General features: G+C 35.8%; 3 protein-coding genes across 4 annotated transcripts in view; 1 reads left to right on the top strand and 2 right to left on the bottom strand.

Annotated features, from left to right (window-relative positions):
• Positions 1–42: 42 nt before the first annotated feature.
• On the bottom strand, positions 43–4,691 carry LOC135681054 (uncharacterized). The gene has a single exon (XM_089113740.1). The coding sequence runs from the start codon at positions 3,558–3,560 to the stop codon at positions 2,058–2,060; it is 1,503 nt and encodes a 500-aa protein (XP_088969866.1). The 5' UTR covers positions 3,561–4,691; the 3' UTR covers positions 43–2,057.
• A 155-nt stretch (positions 4,692–4,846) lies between these two features.
• Positions 4,847–9,089, bottom strand: LOC135681064 (dnaJ homolog subfamily C member 5 homolog). Of its 2 annotated transcripts, none has more exons than XM_065195347.2 (5): positions 8,763–9,089; positions 6,997–7,078; positions 6,624–6,680; positions 6,397–6,507; positions 4,847–6,061 (listed from the first exon to the last, which is right to left on the bottom strand). In XM_065195347.2, the coding sequence occupies exons 1-5, from the start codon at positions 8,804–8,806 to the stop codon at positions 5,615–5,617; spliced, it is 741 nt and encodes a 246-aa protein (XP_065051419.2). In that variant the 5' UTR covers positions 8,807–9,089; the 3' UTR covers positions 4,847–5,614. The 2 variants fall into 2 exon arrangements, with proteins under 2 accessions (XP_065051419.2, XP_065051420.2); XM_065195348.2 differs by lacking the exon at positions 8,763–9,089 and adding an exon at positions 7,322–7,512.
• Positions 9,090–13,684: 4,595 nt separating this feature from the next.
• The window catches only part of LOC135681038 (uncharacterized), a 35,719-nt gene continuing 29,116 nt past the window's right edge, over positions 13,685–20,287 (top strand). The window contains exons 1-10 of the mRNA XM_065195302.2: positions 13,685–14,429; positions 15,737–15,802; positions 16,156–16,227; positions 16,453–16,518; positions 17,227–17,298; positions 17,719–17,787; positions 18,382–18,453; positions 19,079–19,162; positions 19,360–19,431; positions 20,209–20,280. Of these exons, the coding sequence (XP_065051374.2) occupies positions 14,152–14,429; positions 15,737–15,802; positions 16,156–16,227; positions 16,453–16,518; positions 17,227–17,298; positions 17,719–17,787; positions 18,382–18,453; positions 19,079–19,162; positions 19,360–19,431; positions 20,209–20,280 (923 nt within the window). The 5' untranslated portion in view covers positions 13,685–14,151. The remainder of the gene's footprint in view (positions 14,430–15,736; positions 15,803–16,155; positions 16,228–16,452; positions 16,519–17,226; positions 17,299–17,718; positions 17,788–18,381; positions 18,454–19,078; positions 19,163–19,359; positions 19,432–20,208; positions 20,281–20,287) is intronic.

Here is a 20,287-nt window from a genome sequence, read left to right as displayed (position 1 = left end):
GTTTTTCCGCCAATAAACGCCGAGTACCTCTAAACACATTATTCTAAGATACGCCTCCTCATTCAGCTAAAAACACCAATAAGCGCCCCTTCACTTCATCAACCAATGCAGATGCACTTTGTTGGGGGGGGGGGGGGGGGGGCTGGTAGACAAAATATGCAAAGAAGACCTACAGGAGTGTCACTTTAGATCCAGGGATGTAGTCGTAAAATTTTAACAAGGGGGGCTATATGAAATTTCCAAGTTGTTCTTTGTCATGTAATAATTGCAATTTGAATATGACAAGAGTTGAAGTTTTTTCCCATCGTGGTTGAGCAGCGGGGTACATTGTTTTAGCGGTAGCTGAGATCAGAACATTGATACCGTAGGAAGGGTAGGGGGAGACTTCGAAGAAAATTTTTGAGACATGACATTCTAAAAATGGCAAGAAAATGCATATAAAATATTTATAGCATGGATAAGAAGAACTTTTTTAAAAATAATAACCAATTGGTTGGATTTTGAATTGACACATTTTCTGTTGTGTTAACAAAACAGATATTTTCCATCTCTATATGTCAAACTTTGCACATATTTCATGCATGTAAAGTTTGTGATGTGTTTAAATCTGTCAATTGTTCTTGTTTCCTTTGCCTGTTTAATCGTCAATAGCTGACCTGTGATGAAGCAACAGTTCTTCACATCTCTCTTTGCGTTACATGATTCTCGGCTACATCCATCCAAGTCCCCCCCACTTTTTTCGAAAATTTTAACAAGGGGGCTGCACCCCCCTGAGCCACCCACCACTAAATCTCTGTTTAGATGGTTTCAAAAACGCTCCAGGGATGTGCGTCGAAGTTGCAAACTACTAGGGGGCAGGGCCCACGCCACAAAGTTTAACTGGGGGCAAGGCTAACAAAAGTGGGGGTTCAAGACTTCTTTCACCTTTTATTGCAGCTTTGCAATCATTTGCTTTAGAAAAAATTGGCGAGGCCATGGCCACCCCAGCCCCCATTGGAATTGGCCCTGGGGGCCCATGGCCGTTGGGTCTTTTTGCAGTGTGGGAGGTTTGATGGGCACTGTCAATGAGAAACTCTTAACACCATGCTATTTTTGCCTCATTTCATGGCTATGTATCATTTATAAGGAATGGACTAAGTGTCCTTCATTTCCTCACCAAACCGTTGGGATTCTATATCTGTTGAGATCATCAAAATTGAGGGACATTGCTATGTTTAACTAGGCAATATTTTGCTAGAAAAATTTCCTTTCCATGATGATAAATTTTCGTAATTTCCACAACCTGAACCAGAGTGCTACAAGGCTAGATTCTCTATCCTATTCTGCTTATGATGAAGAGCTGGTGCCATTTATCCTAAATTGTAGGGGCCAGTAATGTCAAGAAAGTTTCCTCTTGCCCATTTTAGCCCCAATTGTTGTGATGGACACTGTGATGGAAATGTTGCCAACAATTGTAAAAACTCATATTTGATTATTCCATGAGGATTTTGAGAAGCGCATGATTTACCATTGTGCTTCAAGGGGAACCATCTTCCTTCATTGGAAATTCCAAACTTCTACAGAAATGCATTGAAATATATCTCAATTGATTCAGAAGAAGCTTGTTTTGTAAAGCTATGAACAAATGACAAGGACACCTTATCAAAAATAGTTTTGAACCATTGCCTGAGTGTGCTAAAGTGCTTGGCAATTGCTACACATTCCCTATGATACCAAGAGCAATGACTGCAAAAACAGAATCCATAATATTGAAAATAACTTCTTTTGGGGAATTTGCACAAAAATCTACTAATTATGAAATACTTTCAGAGTTTAAAACTTTCAAAATACTTTAGAACAATCAAAAATCAAATACAACGCAAACCAACTAAAATAACTGGTGTGAAAATCTATGAGCATTTCATGCTAAGGAGGGGCACCCTGGAAGACCTGAGGTGATCTAGGGATAAATAATTCAAAACTGTGCATCAAAATGCACTATTGATTTAACACTACTTCTACCATTTGTAGGCCATGCTTTGTGACTGCATAGTCTTAAAGTCTGGCAGTCAATTTTCTTATTTGGAACAACAGTTACATGAGTCTCTGAGACAACTATCGTAATAATTGTAGTCAAACTGACCACTAGAAACATCTAGGAAGCCTCTTAGAGCTTGTATTGCATCACATGCCCTGTTTATACCTTCAAAATATGCACCATGAATGTAACTTTGGTGTACTTCATGAGTAGCTTCACCAGCAAAAAAGATTGGCCCAACATTTGCTCTCAATGCAACAAAATCAGCATGACTTGTAAAAGCAGGTAAATATGTAAATGATCCATAAAAATGCTCCTTAGAACTCCATTTAGGAACCACAATATCAGTTGGCCAGGGAACATTTGGGCCATAAACTGACATTACCTGACTCATTATTTCTTTGATTAAGTCATTTTCTTTCATTTGCTCAACTCTATATGATTCTTGTCCTGTAACTGGCAACAAAAGCATGTTTGTATTTTTATTGTATCTATTTCCTGCATCCAAACTCTGCCACACAGGGAAAGTACCTCGCTTTTCAGCTGCATAAAATATATACTCAACATTATCCCAGAATCTATAGGGAAATTTAAGAAAGATCTTTGTGTATGTTGCCATTTTGAATTTCCACAGTGCATCTTGTTTCCATTTAGGGAGCTTTGGATAAAACAAATGTGGGGAATTATGGTAAACACCATTACTAGCTGTGCTAATCAAAACTTTAGCTGTAAAAACTTTTCCATTGGAAGTTTCAACTCTCACCCCATACTTGTTCCAATGAATCTTTTTTACTTCATGATCCAGCTTTAGTTTGGTGGAATCACCTTGTAATGCTAGTTCTTCTAAACCATCGATGAGCTTTTTGTATCCATTTTGCTCTGTAATGAAAAACTGTCTGCCGAGTTTTGTGTTTATACCAGACTGTTTAACAAAATGTGAGACTGACAATAATTCTGGTGGAACTCCTTCGATGTCATCAATAACTACATATTCGACCAAATTATCAATAGCAGTTCTGTTTGTCCAACCGTTGAGTGTCAATGCCTCTCTTAATGACAAGTTTGAGTATCTCGAACTATCCAAACTAGCCATTGTTTTTTTAAGTATTTGCTGCCTTTTTCTGAAAGCAGTTGTTATGTCTTTACCATCAATGTTTTTCGACATGATTGAGCTGGTGTCTTCATGTTGGCCCCGAATCCCAAAGCGGCGAATCAGATCATAAACAGGGTTGTTTTCCGTTCCATGAATCCAATTCGGGCCAAGCTCAACAGTAACATTGCCAATTCTGGTACTTTGAAATCTTCCCCCTGAGGTGTTCCTACCTTCTAAAATAAAAAAATTGGTCACTCCATTTTTTCTCAACTCTTTTGCACATGCAAATCCAGAAATACCGGCACCCATAATTATGAGATCGACATCATAGTCAAAATCTTTAGAGGCAGTTGGCTTAAACTGGATGATAATCGACAAAGAAAGTAAATATATGAAGAAAATCGTTGTAAATGATGGACGAAAGAAAAACATTTCTGATTGTCTGAACATTCATTTACTTTAACGTTCGTTTCCAGCTCGGCTAAACAAGATATGAATGTTAAAAGTGAAACAGTTAATGCTTCAATTCAGCCACTGGCGATTCCCAGGTTCTGGGAATGATTAACTTCAAAGAGGAGGTCATAAGAGTAGGAAGCGTCTATGCATCATATCATGACTATGATCAAATGATAAGGCTTTTCGGAATAGTTTATGACTTGTTTATTACCTACTATGATTTTTTAGCTTGATTCTTTGCTATGCAATGCAGAGTTCATTTTACTTCTTACAAATATTGAAAAATCCGCCTCAAACATCGTGATCCTCTGGATTTCTTTAACCTTTCCTTAATAGTTCTTTCTTGCTGTTCTCTATTTTCTCTTATTGTCTTTGCCCGTTACACCTTTAGAGCTAGTTAAAGTTGCCCCGTATAAATTAGCTTAGAGATCATCCATTTACATCACCATTTTCACGAGTCTACAAACCGTACGCTGGGAAGGAGGGGGTTAATGCCCTCTGAACGTTTTTAAAAAATAATAAAAATGATGATCTGAATTTTCGGGCTAATCTGTATTACTGTCAACCTCGCAAAGTGGTTTGAGCTGGCATTTTCATTTCATTTGATAAACATCTGATCCCTTAATTGATGATCCCTTAACAGTGCAGTTGGATTTAATATATAGATATTGAATCATATTAGATTAGGGTTCGATATTAATATATGTATATTATGGTACCATCCAAAAACTGTTTTTTCAAAGGTTTTTGTTGTCCGAACATCTCGATTATGCGTCCGAAAGAAATTTTCCAAAGTTCTTTTTCTCTAAACTTTCCCGTCTGAAAGTTCTCGGTTCAAATGTATGTTATATTTCAAATGAATCTTGTGAGGAAAGCGTGGAAAGTATGGTTTCAAAATAAGAAGCACAACCCATTCTATTGTCAAAAGAAAATATTAATTCTTGTAATCACTTTTCATATTTATTTGATTACATGACAAAATGTACACATAATTGGTTCACAACCATTCTATATGAATAAAACAAACTGGATGTCATCTCCTGATTTTAACAAAGGAATCTTACAAAAAATGGAGATAACACAAAATTAACTCCTAGTTTTAAAATTTGCTTAGCTGCATTTTAAGTGAGATAAACCCATTGCTAATTCAAAAAAGAAGTAAAAAGAATTGCAACAAAGTTTTAGACACAGCCCTATCTTCTAAATTATGACAAATGCATGCCACATTCAAGCACACCCCATTTTCCATTCCCTTCGTTTTGACAAATATTTGACACAAATAGCAAATGTGACTGAAACTCATACTTAAACAATTCAAACTAATACAAAATTCTAGTAGTCTAGTAGAATTAAAAAAAATTAATGATCAAAATGAAACCTGTTACAGGTAGACTACCATGGATCAGTTGGAATGATATGGCTGATAATTTTGAATAATGCTTAAGGCCCAGGGTGCATTGCAGTATAGGGAGATAATAGGCATAAATATGTGAGCAAGGACAAAATAGTGCAAGTATGGGAAAGTTGATGAAGTGCATAATACTGTAAAGACACCATAAGTAGCATGTCATAAATGTTCATTTTAACAAAGCCTCTTTCAAGAATTTTTTATAACAAGTGATATTCTTGCAAGTATATTCCATTTCTCCTTTCGTAGAAACCTTTTTATTAGAAAAACTTTTGTCATCAGATTGCAAAGCCCCTTTCTATTGATATTTGTTTTATATTTAACATTCCCAAGACAGTTTTCTGAGCTATTCTCCTGCGAGGAATTTTTATTGCAATGCTACCTTTGGTGTGACATTATCCATCATATATATTTTAATATCAAAATCATTGTCAACCTAACAACATTTTTCTAAGATATATCCATAAATAAATAGCAAACATGGAAAAACATTGTGTTTAACAAAAATAAACTTCCCTTTTCTTGAATTTTAATCAAAATGCCTTAATTAGTAACCAACTATCAGTTTTAATGAGATTCAATTAACATGCTTTTATCCTTTGGTTTGAATTAAATAAGACTTTGCTACCATCAATAAAAACTATTCTTTTGCATCAGCTGGCGTGGTTGATTGTGATTCAGGTTCTGGTGGCTTTTCATTATTTTCATCAACATAAATATCAGTTGTTGTTTTAATTTCTGGATCTGTTTTGTTCATTGAACTATAACCATTGGGTGAATCTTTTGCAAATGTTGTTTTTTCTTCATTAGGTTTTCCAGGAACATATGCACATTCCTCTTTCTCTGACTTTGGTTCTTCTGTAACAACACCACTTTGCTCATCTTCACTTGATGCCTCTTCGTATTTTGTTATGTCATCATACTGACCTTCCTCCTCCTCTTCCATCATGTGTTTAAACTTGCCACAACAGAAATTGCAACAGAAACAGAAGCAGCAGCAACAGAAGTAACAACCAGTGATGATGCCACAAAATATCATTAAACCTTTACACCACCCACTGCTCAGAATGAAATAGGTTTTTACATTCTGAAACAAATATATTTTCATATGATCATTAAAAATATAAAATATCAACCATAAATTTGTGGTTCATATTGTACAAAAAAAAAGCTGTTCAAAGGAACATCATGTGCTAATTGAAGTCTATATTTTTCTAACATGAGTTTTTGTTGCTCGCTAAGAAAAAATTGCTATTAAAATGTATTATTTTTTTATAACAACCTGGTCATAAAGACTTGAATAAATAAAAATAATATAAGATAAATATAAATATATAAAAGGAGGTGTTTAAGTTAATGAATACAAATGTTTTTATCATAGAACTGATAAAATTGATCAGCTGCTGTCAGCAATTTCCTTACCTCCTCTCCAAACTGTTCAGCAATGTACAAACCCATTGTGCCATAATTGTCATAAATTTCTCTTTTGTTTGGGTCAGACAGAATTGCATTGGCATGATTAATTTGCTTGAACTATGAAAAAGAATAAAATGTGTTTTAAGTAACATTGCACAACATTACAAATTTGCTCACCAAATAAGACAATAATTTGAATTTAGCAAAGCACTCTTTCAAAGACACAAATTTACCCTTTCTGTTGCTTCCGGGTCATCTGGGTTTTTATCTGGATGGTGTTTCAATGCCATCTAGAAAATAAAAAGATGTTCATTATATCATATAGAAAATAACATGCAACTGATATATAGTATTCAATTCAAATTCTTGATTCATTAAAATGACTTGATTTGCTTTCTATATTGCATATTCATTCACAAAGTAATGAATAATGTGATTAATTCAGGTTGAACAATAATTAATAAGTTAAAGCTACAGAATTAGCAGCTAACTTTATAGCCTAGAAAATGAAAGAAAGTGTAATATCACAAACAGAGCCAACAACATAAAATGCTATTTTGCAGTAACAAAGCAAAACTGCATGTCAAAAAATTTCCATATCCTTACCTTTCTATAGGCCTTTTTAATTTGTTCTGGGGTAGCATCTTTGTCCACTCCAAGAAGGTCATAAAGTGACTCGCCTTCTTTCCTGAAATAAGTTAAGCGTTATTTATTCTTTATGTTGCCGATTTGTGTAGGTTTGCTTTAGGAAACTTTTAACGTGAAATTAAACTAATCGCAAAACTTAAATTACTTTAAATTAAATGAAATAACAATATATGTTTTGCATAACTTTTTCATATTTACTTCTAGCTCTACTACTAACGTGATACGGTACGGCTGGTTGCAGGTCGAAGAATCGATTGTTTAGACTTGGAAAAACAAAACTCACTCTTTATGATGGCCATGCTTATGCTTGAAAGCCATGCAGTACAGTCACAATGAATTCCTCAATTATGTCAAGTTATAATAACATATCATGGGTTGATGCATCCTATTTGTTTCTTTATTTCTTAAAATGAGGCCAACACCTTCCCTTCCACCTCGCACTTGCGGCTAGGCCAAACTTAAGGCATGAGATCACTCTAGTTACCAATCTCCTTGACTTAATAGAGGCGGTTTACCCAGTTACCATCTAATAAAATTTACTTATTTATTACCAAATTTATATTCGACATGAAGCACTGCCAACTCGATTACAAGGCTTTCCCATTTCCTTGCAGCCAGTCCAAGAAAAATTTTGCTGTCCTCTGCCATATTTATCTATCGCCCGTGAGAAATGAAGCTCGCCGGGCATGTAACACAGGGGTGTCGTATCTTCAAGGCTCTCTTCAAAAGGTTTAGTTTTTCTATATTAAGTTACTTGATCCAGCCTTAATAAGTGCTTAAATCATGTCTGCATTATAGAAATCTACCCAAAATCGGCCTAAAGCATCTAAAAGTCGATAACCTTTCACATGTGTCAGGATCGTGAAGTTTTTCGACCTCTTTCTGTAACGGCTTGTGTGAAGTGGTATTTTCTATCTAGATTTATAATCTTTTAACTTCTCTCCTTTGTTAGAAACATTTTTTATGTATAGTTTTCATTGCTCATTTAAAACTGCTATTTATTCGAATAACATAATATGAAGCTTGAAAAAAGATTTTGACACAGACTTTGTGAAGAAACGGATGCAAAATACTTTTCAACATTGGGCTCCTAAGTGACAAGAAGCCGCATCTATGCGCATGTAGGCATGTCGACTACACGCAAAAATGCATAGTGGAATTGAGAAAATTGTGAATGAGCCAGTATTTCATTTATTTTTTAAGTTTTCAAAATGCATGCTCAGCATTGCAGCCAGGGTTTCGTCCTTCTTAGGTTGCTCGATATTAATCTTTCTCATACCGAATGGTTTCATTTCTCTTCGTTAGATCGATATTTTTTATGCATTTAACATTTGTTCACGAGAAGATTGTTAAGATAGATGGCAGTGCAATGTCTGTATGGAAAGGGCTTATCCCTGGGTTTATGCCGTACTGGACTGCCATAATTTTGTCAAACCATGCATTTAATCACACATCTTATTATAACAACGAAATATATGTTTGAGAAAACAACAAGACGGCTTATCGTGCTGGGCAAGGTTGCATCAACAGAGCACATTTTATCATGACCAGGCCGCAGAAACATGTATTGGACGATCGTTATTGTTTTATTTACTCCTAAAATCCCAAAGACCTACACGATAATCAAGAATAAAATCTGCTGTCTTTGTCGAGGAAGTCATGTTATTTTGATAGAATCTCGATGGGGGAAAACCTTTCACCCCAGTGATGATATAAACTTTTACCTGTCATGTTCTGGGTGAGGCATCTTCTCATATTTATGCTTCATATTTCAGGTTCATCGGTGTCGACTGCATACTTCACAGCATTCTTCTTCAAGGAATTCTTCAGCAAAGACCGGAATAAATGATAACTCTTTGCTTGAATTCCACCTTACTGCATTTACAAACACTCCATGCAACCTAGATGGAATTTCCAATGATTGAATATGTGTATTGACGGTATGTCAACTTGCAACTCCCAAAGTTAGACATAAAATTTAACAAATTATCTACCCAAGATTTTAGAATTCTTGAGCGAAGCATTCATCGTCAAACCACCTGCTATCGGGTGTGCTGTTGTACACATTTTCTTCGCATAAATTAGCATGGAAATCGAAGAAAGACTTCTACACATTTGCGGCCTGTGAGCAACAGATGTTTTCCAGAATTCATTTGTTATGCTAATATCACCTTGTTTTCAACACTAGGATAGTTATTCTGAGATGCCCTTACAACCAGTATCAATTGTGTATGAGTTGATACAGCCAACACTTTGTCTGGCTTTGTGATCTGGTTTAGGAAATATTTGATAATTATCAATATTTCAAATGTTACACGTAGGCAGGAGCGATGACTCACAGAATGATGGCAGTGCTTTGCAGTTGCGATTGGACACAAGAGATAATGCATTTGTGCCAGCGTTATAGTAGATTTTCCCAAAGACTGTTTTGGTTATATCCGCAAGTCAAATATTCGTACGACGATCACGAATGCAAGCTGCGAAGGAAAAATTCTTCATTTCCATAGTTGTAAAGCTTTGCTGGGTAGTGTTTCCATCTTTGGATGCATAATAGATTTGTCGAACTGGAAAGGGGCAGTTAAATTGAGAACACTTTAGCGGGTGAATGTACTGTATCATGGGCGCATGTAAGGGAGGTTGTATTATGGGTTTAGGGCGCTGGACTCTATTTCCAAAGTCCTTGAATACTTTTCTAAAAACAAAGATATTTCTTGTACAAAAGTTCTGCTGCGATGTGCTGTCTCCTCCAGCTGAGGGAGGTGAAAATGAGATTTCTTATGTTTTCATTTTGAGATTCTTTAGTACAGAAACTGGCAATATTTCCCTTCTTCATCTTTTTCTAAATCATCTTTTCTTTAGCAAATTTTATAGGAAGCGAGTTTTTGCAAGTTGCTTTGAACAAGAAAAATGAAAGGCCCATATTTACTTGAAAAAGTTTTTCGCCAATTTTCTTGCTCGAAAAATCACGCTTTTAGAGATTTTAGGACTTTTATGGATGCTTTTCTAATGCGATCCCCAAGAGCATTTACAAGAGTGTGGACTCCAGAATTTTCCCTTTGTCCTTCTTCATTTTTGTCTCTCCAATATTCAAGCCATGTTTCTGCCACTGGTTAGATTTAGATTCAATAGTTCTTTTTAGACATGTTTAGATTTTTTCGCATAGAACGGACGAAACTGGTTCCGTAGACTCAAACAGACTTGGTATCAAAATCTTATTTTTAAATCCAAAATACACGGATTTATCTTCTGAAATCGGAAGTCAGGGAAGAAACTTCTTGAGCTAACAGTTGTTCCATATTTTTGAGCACGCCTCTTAGGATCTATTTTCGTATTTTTCTGTAAATCGCTCTACACTTAGGGTACAAAAGTATGGAAACGGTCGTTAAAAATGGCGGCTCGCAGTGGCCAAGGGCCTAAGGCGATAAATTTCCGAGACATAATTACTAGGTAAAGGGGCTTGGGGACGATAGTTAATGGCGCGAAAATGCATTCGTCATCTTACAGAGTTTCAGTCGAAAACTAAATTGAACGATTAGTTTGCTGTTTGAAGGAGGAAATTCAGTAAAATATTGAAGCACTGCTTGAAAATTTCACTATTGACACCAGGTGAGTCGCTGTTCATTTGACTAAATAGACTGTGGTTTTTAAATCTTTAATATGTTCATCATCTACACAAGTAACAATTAAAAACATTAATTAAAACGTTTTATTTTCATTGTGCTTTTGTAAATCGTGAATAGAACAATTTAAATCCAAGCTGTTTATGTTTTTAAGACAATAATTTATTTTGATCGCTAAACGTCACCTTTGAACGGTGTTCGTCTTGTTTCATTTTCAATAATCTGCAGGCTAACATCTCACTAAAAAGAATCTTCCAAGTAATAATTTTATTGTCAGTTTAAAGATAAACGTATCCAGATTTCAGTATGAACAAAGTATGTTGCGCTTCCTCAAAATTGGCAACATTTTATCTTAATTGTTTAGCAGTGCTTCGATAATTTTTTTCAGAATTTTTCTGAATGTTGGTTCAACGTTTCCCCGTTTTTTTGTTCTCAAAACAGTTGAATAACCCTTCAAATTTGTTTCTATTCCAAAGCCATTGAAATGACGCATTGTTTTCCTGCCAAAGTCACTAGCAACGAAGACCCCTTCACCTAGTAATTTTGCTTCGAAGATCTATCGCCATGCTCGTCTTAATGTATTTCTGTGCTTCTTAATGTCCTAATGTATTTCTTAATTTTCGTCTTAATGTTACATCAGTTGACTGTATTGTGAAGCTTTTCAATGTACGAAAATATTCGCCCGCAAGTTCGATGTTTCGCGAATTCGAATTCCGAATTTTGGTCGTTGATCCGATAATTTTAAGCATATTTCTATTGCCTTTTTAACGCGAAACATGGAAATTTCAATCAATATAATTTTGATTCAGGTGATCAGCTGTTTCTGCTGTTGTCAATGCTATTACCTTGGGTATAGGTACTGGACTTTAAGGTATGGAAAGGATGGGATAAATTACAGAGACTGGGAAGGGTATTACAGTTATGTTCCTTACTTGGCAAGAGTTGGCTATCATCCGCATTACCAGATCAACCAGCATTGCGGAGGCTGCCGTTGTGATCTCGGCACCGGTGTTCTCGACTGTGGCGCACTTCGTTACGCGCACACGTGAGTCCATCCTTTCGCGAGTTTATGCAGAAACATCCTTATGTCATTATTCCCAGACCATCATGTCATGTTTTCTAGATTTATCAGATTAATTGAATCTATTTACGATGTTAGTCGTGCATAAAGCTGTTAGAATGCAATTATAAGTCCCTGAAACGAGGCAAACGTCCAAAGTTCCGGCGTTCCGAGTAACGTCGTTTATAAGTTTCAATGGATGTCAATTTCTACCCAATTTATGTGTATCAAATTCATTTTGATTCTGGCTACGTAGGACGCACTCTCCAAAGATTGGAGGATAGAATAAAACAACATGTTCCGTCTAGTGTTGGAAACAAAACTCGTCCCCAAAGAGAACAGCCACCTCGGTCTTGCAGATCTAAAATTACAACTAAAACCTGCGATTCTGCTATCCGGCAGCATTTACTGGAAAACCCAGATTGTGCAAAAAACTATAATGGCGACATGTTTCGGATTATTGGTAAAGCCCGATCGTCGTTCCACCTAGCAGTTTTGGAATCTAACTACATAAGCACGAAAAAACCGCTATTGTGTAGACAAAAGGAGTTCGTTTTCACCTTAGGACTCCATTGGTAACATTCTCAATAGGTAAGCGGCACTGATTGGTTAACCTCAACAGTCATGTGCTCGTGTTTCTGATTGGCTTATTTCCTAGCGTAGAGTTTTCGATCTATGCTCTGACGTTTTAAACTCTGAAGAGTGTCAGAAGAAAAGCTTTAGTTTACTAAATGTTTGTCATTTTCAATTTTTGTACCACCAAAAGATTGTTTGCAAATTCATTTTGATCAACTCTTTAAAAGCAACTTGTGTCTTCTTGCTAGAGTTTTCACTTCTCCTTTTTCTAAGGGTTAGGGTTAGGGTTATCGGCCACTTTCATTTTAGCGGCTGTTGATTTCAGTCGCTTGTTTCAGCTTTAAAGCCCCATCTCTACGCCGTTATTTCCCGTTCTCTATTCCACAGCACATCAAATCCCTGGCCATGCACATGCAGGGGTGTAGCAACTCCTCGGCTGGGGTTGGGGAGCAATAGCAAGTAAATTTTTTGGAAGCTGAAAGGTGATTTTCCATACAGTCCAACAAAATAGGAGATTTTCCAAAATTTCCGTAAAACTCTGTGCTCTGGGGGTCTTTAGAGGCCATTCAACGTCTGATTGGAGGCTCATGCCCCCAATATTCGATCAAATTTTGATTTTTCTATTGCTTTGCCAAGATTCATAGACACTCCGTCCCATGAGACGCTCCTGCCTCTTCCATATTTTTGCGATATGATCCCAGATGCCATTTCCCAGATCAATGCTCAGTAGGTGAATTACCATCTTATGTAAGTCACTGACTACAAAGAAAAATCACCTTGTTTCAAAAGTTTGACGAGTTTATTCATTTTTAAAGTGTGTCATATCAGCTGTGTTTGATCATCTAACACTTAAATACACGATTTTTATCCATATATAATCAAATTATTATATTAGCACCATATATTGAGAATGATCAGTCATCATTAATAATTATCGAAAATTGGTAAAATAAATATTGAAATATTTCATTTATATGATTATTTGCAAAACTGACATTTGAGTTGAAAGATAACATTGATACTGGCGATGATATTTGGTATTTCTTTCTACATTTGTAATTAAGTCTTGAACTGCGTTGCTGAATAAATCCAAGTTCGTCTTTTGGTATGCTGGACCGATCAATTCGAATAAATCTTCGGACAGCAGTTTGTTGTAAAAATTTTAGATTATTGTTTCGCTATTTCTTCTACTAAAAGTTTTATTTTTCCGATCCAGATAGAACTCGGTAACGCCACTGTTGTCTATATGCTTTGTCTTGAACTCTGTTGTTGAATAACTTTCAATTACTCTGTAGCCTGATTCATTCGGTCATTTTAAAGTAACTTCATTTGTTTATTAAACAAACGGAACAATGGGATGTAATTCATTCCATTGAATTTTGCGGTTTCATGTTGTTATAGTCGTCCCGGGAACTTGGCAACGGGAAGACTCAAATGCTGTTGATCAATTAATGGCGGTCTTTATGCTCGTGTGACTCGCAGGATCAGACAGAAAGTCTATTAATTGTGATTCAAAATCTTTATTATACCACATTCAAATTGGGTCAGGCATTTTGTTGATATTTTTATCGCAAGAAAAGACAAAAGGCAGGGTGTGCAGCACTGTATTGGTTTCCTGATCGCGAGGATTGAAGAAAACAAAAATTTCGAAAAGGAACTGCATTTGGCTTCAAAACTGGAGCTTAGCCATTCAGATAATGAAGTTATTGCATTTAGTTGGTTATCGAGTCTTTAGAAAACGACAGTAAAAACTGATCTTGCTTTTACTGTTGCCTTTCTGAAGTTGATGAAATTTTGTCCCGCGTCTGCTATCATCCCTTGTTGACGTAAAAAGATATTGCGAAGTTATATTTGATAATGGCAAACAGAAACTGTGTTTTCGTAAAGATTAAGGCTTTTCTCGTAATATCCTGTTTCATTGCAACAGTACAATGCACTTGGCTGGGTGCATCCTATTGGACTAGTCGATATTCTATTGATGGGATTTCCTACATTGACCCAAACACTGGCATATATTTTAATGATTACTTTAATGGTCGAAGAGGCTATGAACCATCCACCCAATCTGGAACGTCTTGTGGTCCCTGTCAGTGTACAAGCACTCTTGTGGATTGTTCAGCAGCCTCAGGCAATGTGTAAGAGCAAATAAATCTCTTAAATAATATTTCCAAACTTTTTCAGTTCAGTTTAGTTTCATTTCTAAAATTCCACTACATACAACTTCATTTAAAACTACATATACATAAACAAACAAGAATTACAGAAAGGAAACTAAATATCAAATTCAAGACATAAGAAACAGGGCCTCTTCCACGATTTTGAAAGTGGGGGGGGGGGCAAGGCTAGCAAAGATAGGAGGCCAAGGCTTTTCCCCTTTTTACTGCACCTTTAAAACTACTTGCTTCACAAAAAAGTGGGGGGGGGGCATGGCTCCTCTGGCCCCCCAGTGGCATAGGCCCTGAGAAAAAGCTAAATGGAAAAATTAAGTGTATGCAGAGGAATTTATTAAGGAGCACCTCTCTCAGTAGGTAACCTAGTGGAGTAGGGAGCCCCCCTTTTTTAGCAATACTGTATAAAAATTGTTTGGATTCATCTTTAGGGTGTTTTATGAATGCACAAAGTTTCAATAGTCTCCAATTTTGTTCGATGTTTACTGCAAAATAGAAGCCAAGCCAGAGTCTTTGCTACCCTTTAAGTAGCCAAATAATTACAAAAGCTTGAATCACCTTAAGGACCAAGTATTCAGAGCATGAAAATGGCCTACTCACTAAGCAGTCATGTTATCACTGAGGGTGCACCTAAAAACTAGATATATTGAATTATCTACCTAAAAAGTTGATAGTGCTTTTGCACCCAAAGGCAGAGGTACAACCTTTTTTTTGGGGGGGGGGGCAGCCCTGATAAATAAGTGTAACAACAACCATATTTACAAAATTAAAGTATTTTACTTATGCAATTTAAGCACCCCTGGTACCATGGTCCTTGTGTTTGGTGTTTTAGGTTGACTTTTGCACACCCCAGATGGGGGCTGTTGTTAACCCAAGATCATGTCAAAATTGGCCATATTTGAGAACTGGAAAGGACAATGATTAATAAAGATCCTATATGTGTCTGAAAAAATGAAACAAACAAGATGTTCCTGGAAAATTCCAGGCAGCAAAACTCTTATCATGCAAATCCATTTTGAGCCCAAAACTGTTATCCTCCTGAGAGAAATATACCAGAAAATGTCACGTTTATGAACAAAAAGTATGTAAAATCACTGTGAACGTCAGACAAAATTGCAGCTTTTTAATTTTGTATAAATGAAAAGGAATGGTGTGACTGAAATGCATTGTCTGTATTGATAAGCATATTATTTTACGGAAGTTGTGGCCAACACCAAACAACCATTTTCTAAACCCAAGCAAATGACAAGATATGCATTTCTTTTTTATTTTAGCCATATATATAACTTGCCGATAAAAGAAATAAAAGAGAATGGTTTATCAAAGACCCTGGTTTCCTTGTGAGTATTTTAAATTACTTCATATAATATTGTTGCTCAAATCATTCCTTTAGTTTGGCACACCAAGGTGATAAATGTAAAGAAAATCACATTTCCTCTTAAAGCTAGAAGTGCCAGGAGGTAGTAGGGTGTAGTGAAGATCCAAGGGCCCACAAAAGTTTCATACCTGTAAAGGAAATTAGATATAGAGCATCTATCTCAAGTTTTTCTCCTGTTGCCAGAGCTGGCTCGTGACAACCGTGGCTATATCTTCAGCCCTGGATGAATCATGTTCGTGCTTTAATTGAAACAGCCAGATCAAAATGTTGTCTTAAGGATTTATTTTTGTTTAATAATTATGCTCTTTTTCTCAGGAAAATACGTGGAACAAATTTGGAAACAATTCATCAGAATGCATTTGCAAATCTTACAAGCTTGACAAGTCTGTAAGTGTTTAAAGGTGTTTGGTGGTAAATAGCAATAGAGAGTAGAGACTAGTTTGCTCGCCCCTGAACAGTTCAAATTACTCTATTTCTTTTAATCTTAATGTATTAAGAGGGAAATAGTCAAGCAAATTTGTACATTGTTTTCAGGGCACCCAAGATCTAGGGGGCAGTTAGCCTTCTGCCTCCTGGGCAGGCATGTGTGACTTTTTTTGAATGTTATTTTAGGGTGTTGATCAAGAATAAACTTAAGGAAATTCCAAACTTGAGTTCGTGCACAAGCCTTGAGGAACTGTAAGTTCAGCTTTTTTCTTTCATGGATAATTTCATTTATAATGTTGTTTTTTCTAGAATTTTTCTGTTTTCTTTCCAATAAAGCTCTGGCTCCTTTCCAATAAAACTCCTGTAATTTGGTAACTTTTAATTATTTAACTCATTTTTATTTGCTAATAGTTAATAATTAATAACTTAATAATTAAAGCTAATGCATCCAGGGATGATAATAAATAAGTTTTACTTTTGTTAATATTGTTAAATTACCTTTCAAAAGGTGTTGAAAGTGTCACCTCAAGGCAAAAAGCTTTAATTGAGGCGTGGTCTTTGCAAAATTTTTTATGAAATGACTAACTGGTTTCCTCATATACAAAGGTTCTAAGATCATGTCCTATAGATAATCAGATTTTGGCCCTCTTGGGTGGCACAGTGCCAAGACGTAATAAACAGGAAAATAATGCGTGGTAGTGTTTTAATATAATTATAGCTTCTTCTTGTATCCAGGGGGTCAGTGCCTCTTTTCTTTCTTGTGTTTAGGGGGTCAGTGCCCCTTTTCTTGCGCTGGAAAAACATTTTTGTCCGTCAAAATCAAAAAGTTGCGTAGTTTCCTTAATCCACGGAAGATCTAACTGCCAAAAAATTTACTGAAAGATCAGGTTTAAACCGCCCATTCTTGTTTAGCCAGAAGGATTATTTTCTATGTTAAGATACTTTTCTTTTGTTTTCCAGGTATCTTTACGATAATGAGATCGAAATCTTTTCTCATAACTTCACAAAGCTCCCAAAGTCATTAAAAAGGATGTAAGTACACCTTTAGTTTTTTTCAGCAAAAGTTTTCCACTAGCTATCTTTCCTCGATGTTTTTTAGGGGTATCGGGGAAGGGGAGAGCTGAACGTAGTAGTTGTATGCCGTTATCGTACCTGTATGCGAGGCATCTCTTATTCTTTATCACGTGAACAATGTATCTTATTGAACTGAGTATCGGATAAAAACTGCATTAGTACGTCGTTTGTTTTGAACTGCATCACACAAGCCTTTTCTCCCATTTTTGCATTCAGTTTGTTACGAACCAAATCGCTTTTCTACTCTTCGCTTTTTAGATGTTTCCCTTAAAAGCCGCTTCTGGTTTTCATCATTAACGCTGTTAGTCTGCTAAGATATGCGAAATTTGACTTTTGATACGTGTGTTTTGTTTCTAGCACATTTCTTAATCCTTTCAGAAATCTTATCAAGAACAAGATTTACAAGGTCCCAGAAAAGTTTTTTGATCTTCCAAATTTAGAGCAGTTGTAAGTATTTCTGAAATTTGAAACTGCACTGCATGAAGTTGGAGATTTTCAGAAAGAGGCTTTTTTTGGTTCACTGCTAATATCTGCTTGGTTCCATGATTATTTTTTGATTTTGTGGATAAATTCAGCGTGAGTAATAAAATATCAATGTTTAGTATGTGGCGTGACCGAAAAATGCTGACGACATAGAGGGATATATTAGACATAAAGTCTTTGTTAAAAGAAAATTTATAACGCAAATAAGTAAATGGGACATCAAGTTTCCTTGATAGACCGATGCGGTTTTTGATTATTTCTGTACGAGCTTTAAGGGGGATTAAACTGGTGACAGTCTACCCTTAGCAGAAATATATGATTTCATTGACACATTTTTATTCTTAAAACACAAAAACATTGAAAGTTGCTCGCAAGAACTTGTGTGTTTTTTAAATTCATTCAATCACGCAATAGTGTATTATGTTTGTTCATATGACTTGCTTCCTTTTTTAAGCCATCTAAGCGTTGACATTGTCTGGTTGCTTGATCACTCACTGTCTGTTGCAAAATCATCTCATCCCTGGAGTTTCATAAAAAACGTGCTATAATTCTTTTCAGAGCCCTCAGCCACAACCAAATGACGTCATTTCCTAAGCTTTCCTTTCACAATAATACGAAACTGCGATATGTGTGAGTATTTTCTAATTATCGTTTATTTATCGAGGTCAATCAAGCCATTCTTCTAATTAGCCTATGCGAAACTAACCAACCAACACAACCCTTCTTTGCTTGTTGCTTATCTCCTAGTAAATTTTCTCTATAAATTCTTTTTGTATTTTGCATGGCATACTCTGTTGAGTTTTGTAGAGAATCCTGATTGTAGAGAATTTCCGTAAATATCTTTTCACCAAATTTCTACAGAAGACAGAAGCTTTGTTGATTGATTTGTACAATGTTCAGATTTATAGTCAGCTTGCCAATGCTCCTAGACTTTCATAAAGTCTAATTTTTGTTAAATCCGTAAGGCATTCGTACTACTGCGAGGGCATATCTAAACTGAGGAGGAGACGATCGCGAATTACGAATGTCTTACGGAGTTAACAAAAGTAGACTTTGGGAAAGTCTACAATGCTCCGAGCCATTTCTATTATTCTCATAATTTCAACGGAAACTTTATAATTAATTTCTTCATTTGTATTATCGCAAATTTGTAGCTGCCAGTTTTGTTCCCAAATGAGGCGAAAATGGTTTTTATCTATTACATCATGTGCGTTGCTTAGGCTAGCATTGATTTGTTTTTTCTTCTGTTTTTCAGATCTGTCGATGCGAATCACATCAAAGCAATCTCTAAAAGCGATTTGTCTCCATTATCTGTCAATAGCTCGTACTTACTTCACTTGTGAGTATTTCCTTGTTGCGGCAAACACCACCATGTTATCTTTTTATGTCTGTTCGGTTTTTAAGAAGTCTTCGTTTACATTGCGAGATAACTTGACTGTGTTTGTGATCATGACCATTTTCTATTATGCTTCTACGAGTATTGTGCTTGTTCTATTTCCTGCTGGCTTGAATTCTGAGAACCGTTTCCTTTTCTAGGAATCTAAGTAACAACGAAATCAATTACATTGAGCCGACAGCATTTTCTCAACTCATCCATTTGCGAATCATGTGAGTAACCAATGCGTTAAATCCAGACCTGCCTTCATTAGAACCCTTACCAAATAAAAATCTGTCCTAGTCCTAGGTGACTATGCAGAAAGTGACCAAAATCAATTCAATCCACTGGGAGACAGTGATGTTCCAATTTAATAGAAGTAATCAGTTTATGAAATCAATAAGGCTTGTGAGACAAGTTAAGTCAATCTTTGATAAGCCTGTATTTTTAGAATATCTGAGTTATTGATTCAAACTTGATCGTCTTAAGTGGCGATATGGTCAAACAAGGTTTGGAGCCCACCCTTTTTTCATCATTTTCTGCAAAAGAGCGCCCTACCTCTTCATAGCGCTCTGGTTTTTCTTCCGAAAACATTTTATCCACATATTACATTGGAATGTTTCACAAGAAATGTTAGCAAAGCAGTTCCTATTTCATTGCAAAAACATTTAAACCTTATTTTATTTGTTGCTCTATTTCACGGCGATATGATGATGCGTGAAGATTTATTGATTTTATTTTCTTTCATCACGAAAAAGTAATTACATCTTACATTTAAACCTACACATTTTATTAACGAATGAGCCTCCAACTTGTTTTTCAATTATCTTTGCTAGTAGCTTTTTATCAGATAAAGCTCTTTAAATATGGATTATGTTATGTGAAAATTTAATGAATTTCCCCAAGCAAAGTCTTCTCATCGAGTTTCTTTTACCTTTTGGCACCAAGTTGTTTTATTCTATATGTTATATTTAATATATTATTATAAATTTGTCATTTTGTGCTTTCAGTGAGCTGCATAATAATTCATTCGAGCAGATTCTACCTGGAGTCTTTGAAGATATTCCTCAGCTTGTTCATATGTGAGTG

Source organism: Rhopilema esculentum, chromosome 18 (genome assembly GCF_057945365.1).
Source record: "Rhopilema esculentum isolate cy_ngs chromosome 18, ASM5794536v1, whole genome shotgun sequence".
Taxonomy (NCBI): domain Eukaryota; kingdom Metazoa; phylum Cnidaria; class Scyphozoa; order Rhizostomeae; family Rhizostomatidae; genus Rhopilema; species Rhopilema esculentum.
Note: the sequence above shows the minus strand (reverse complement) of the source record. Positions and strands in the feature narration are given on the sequence as shown.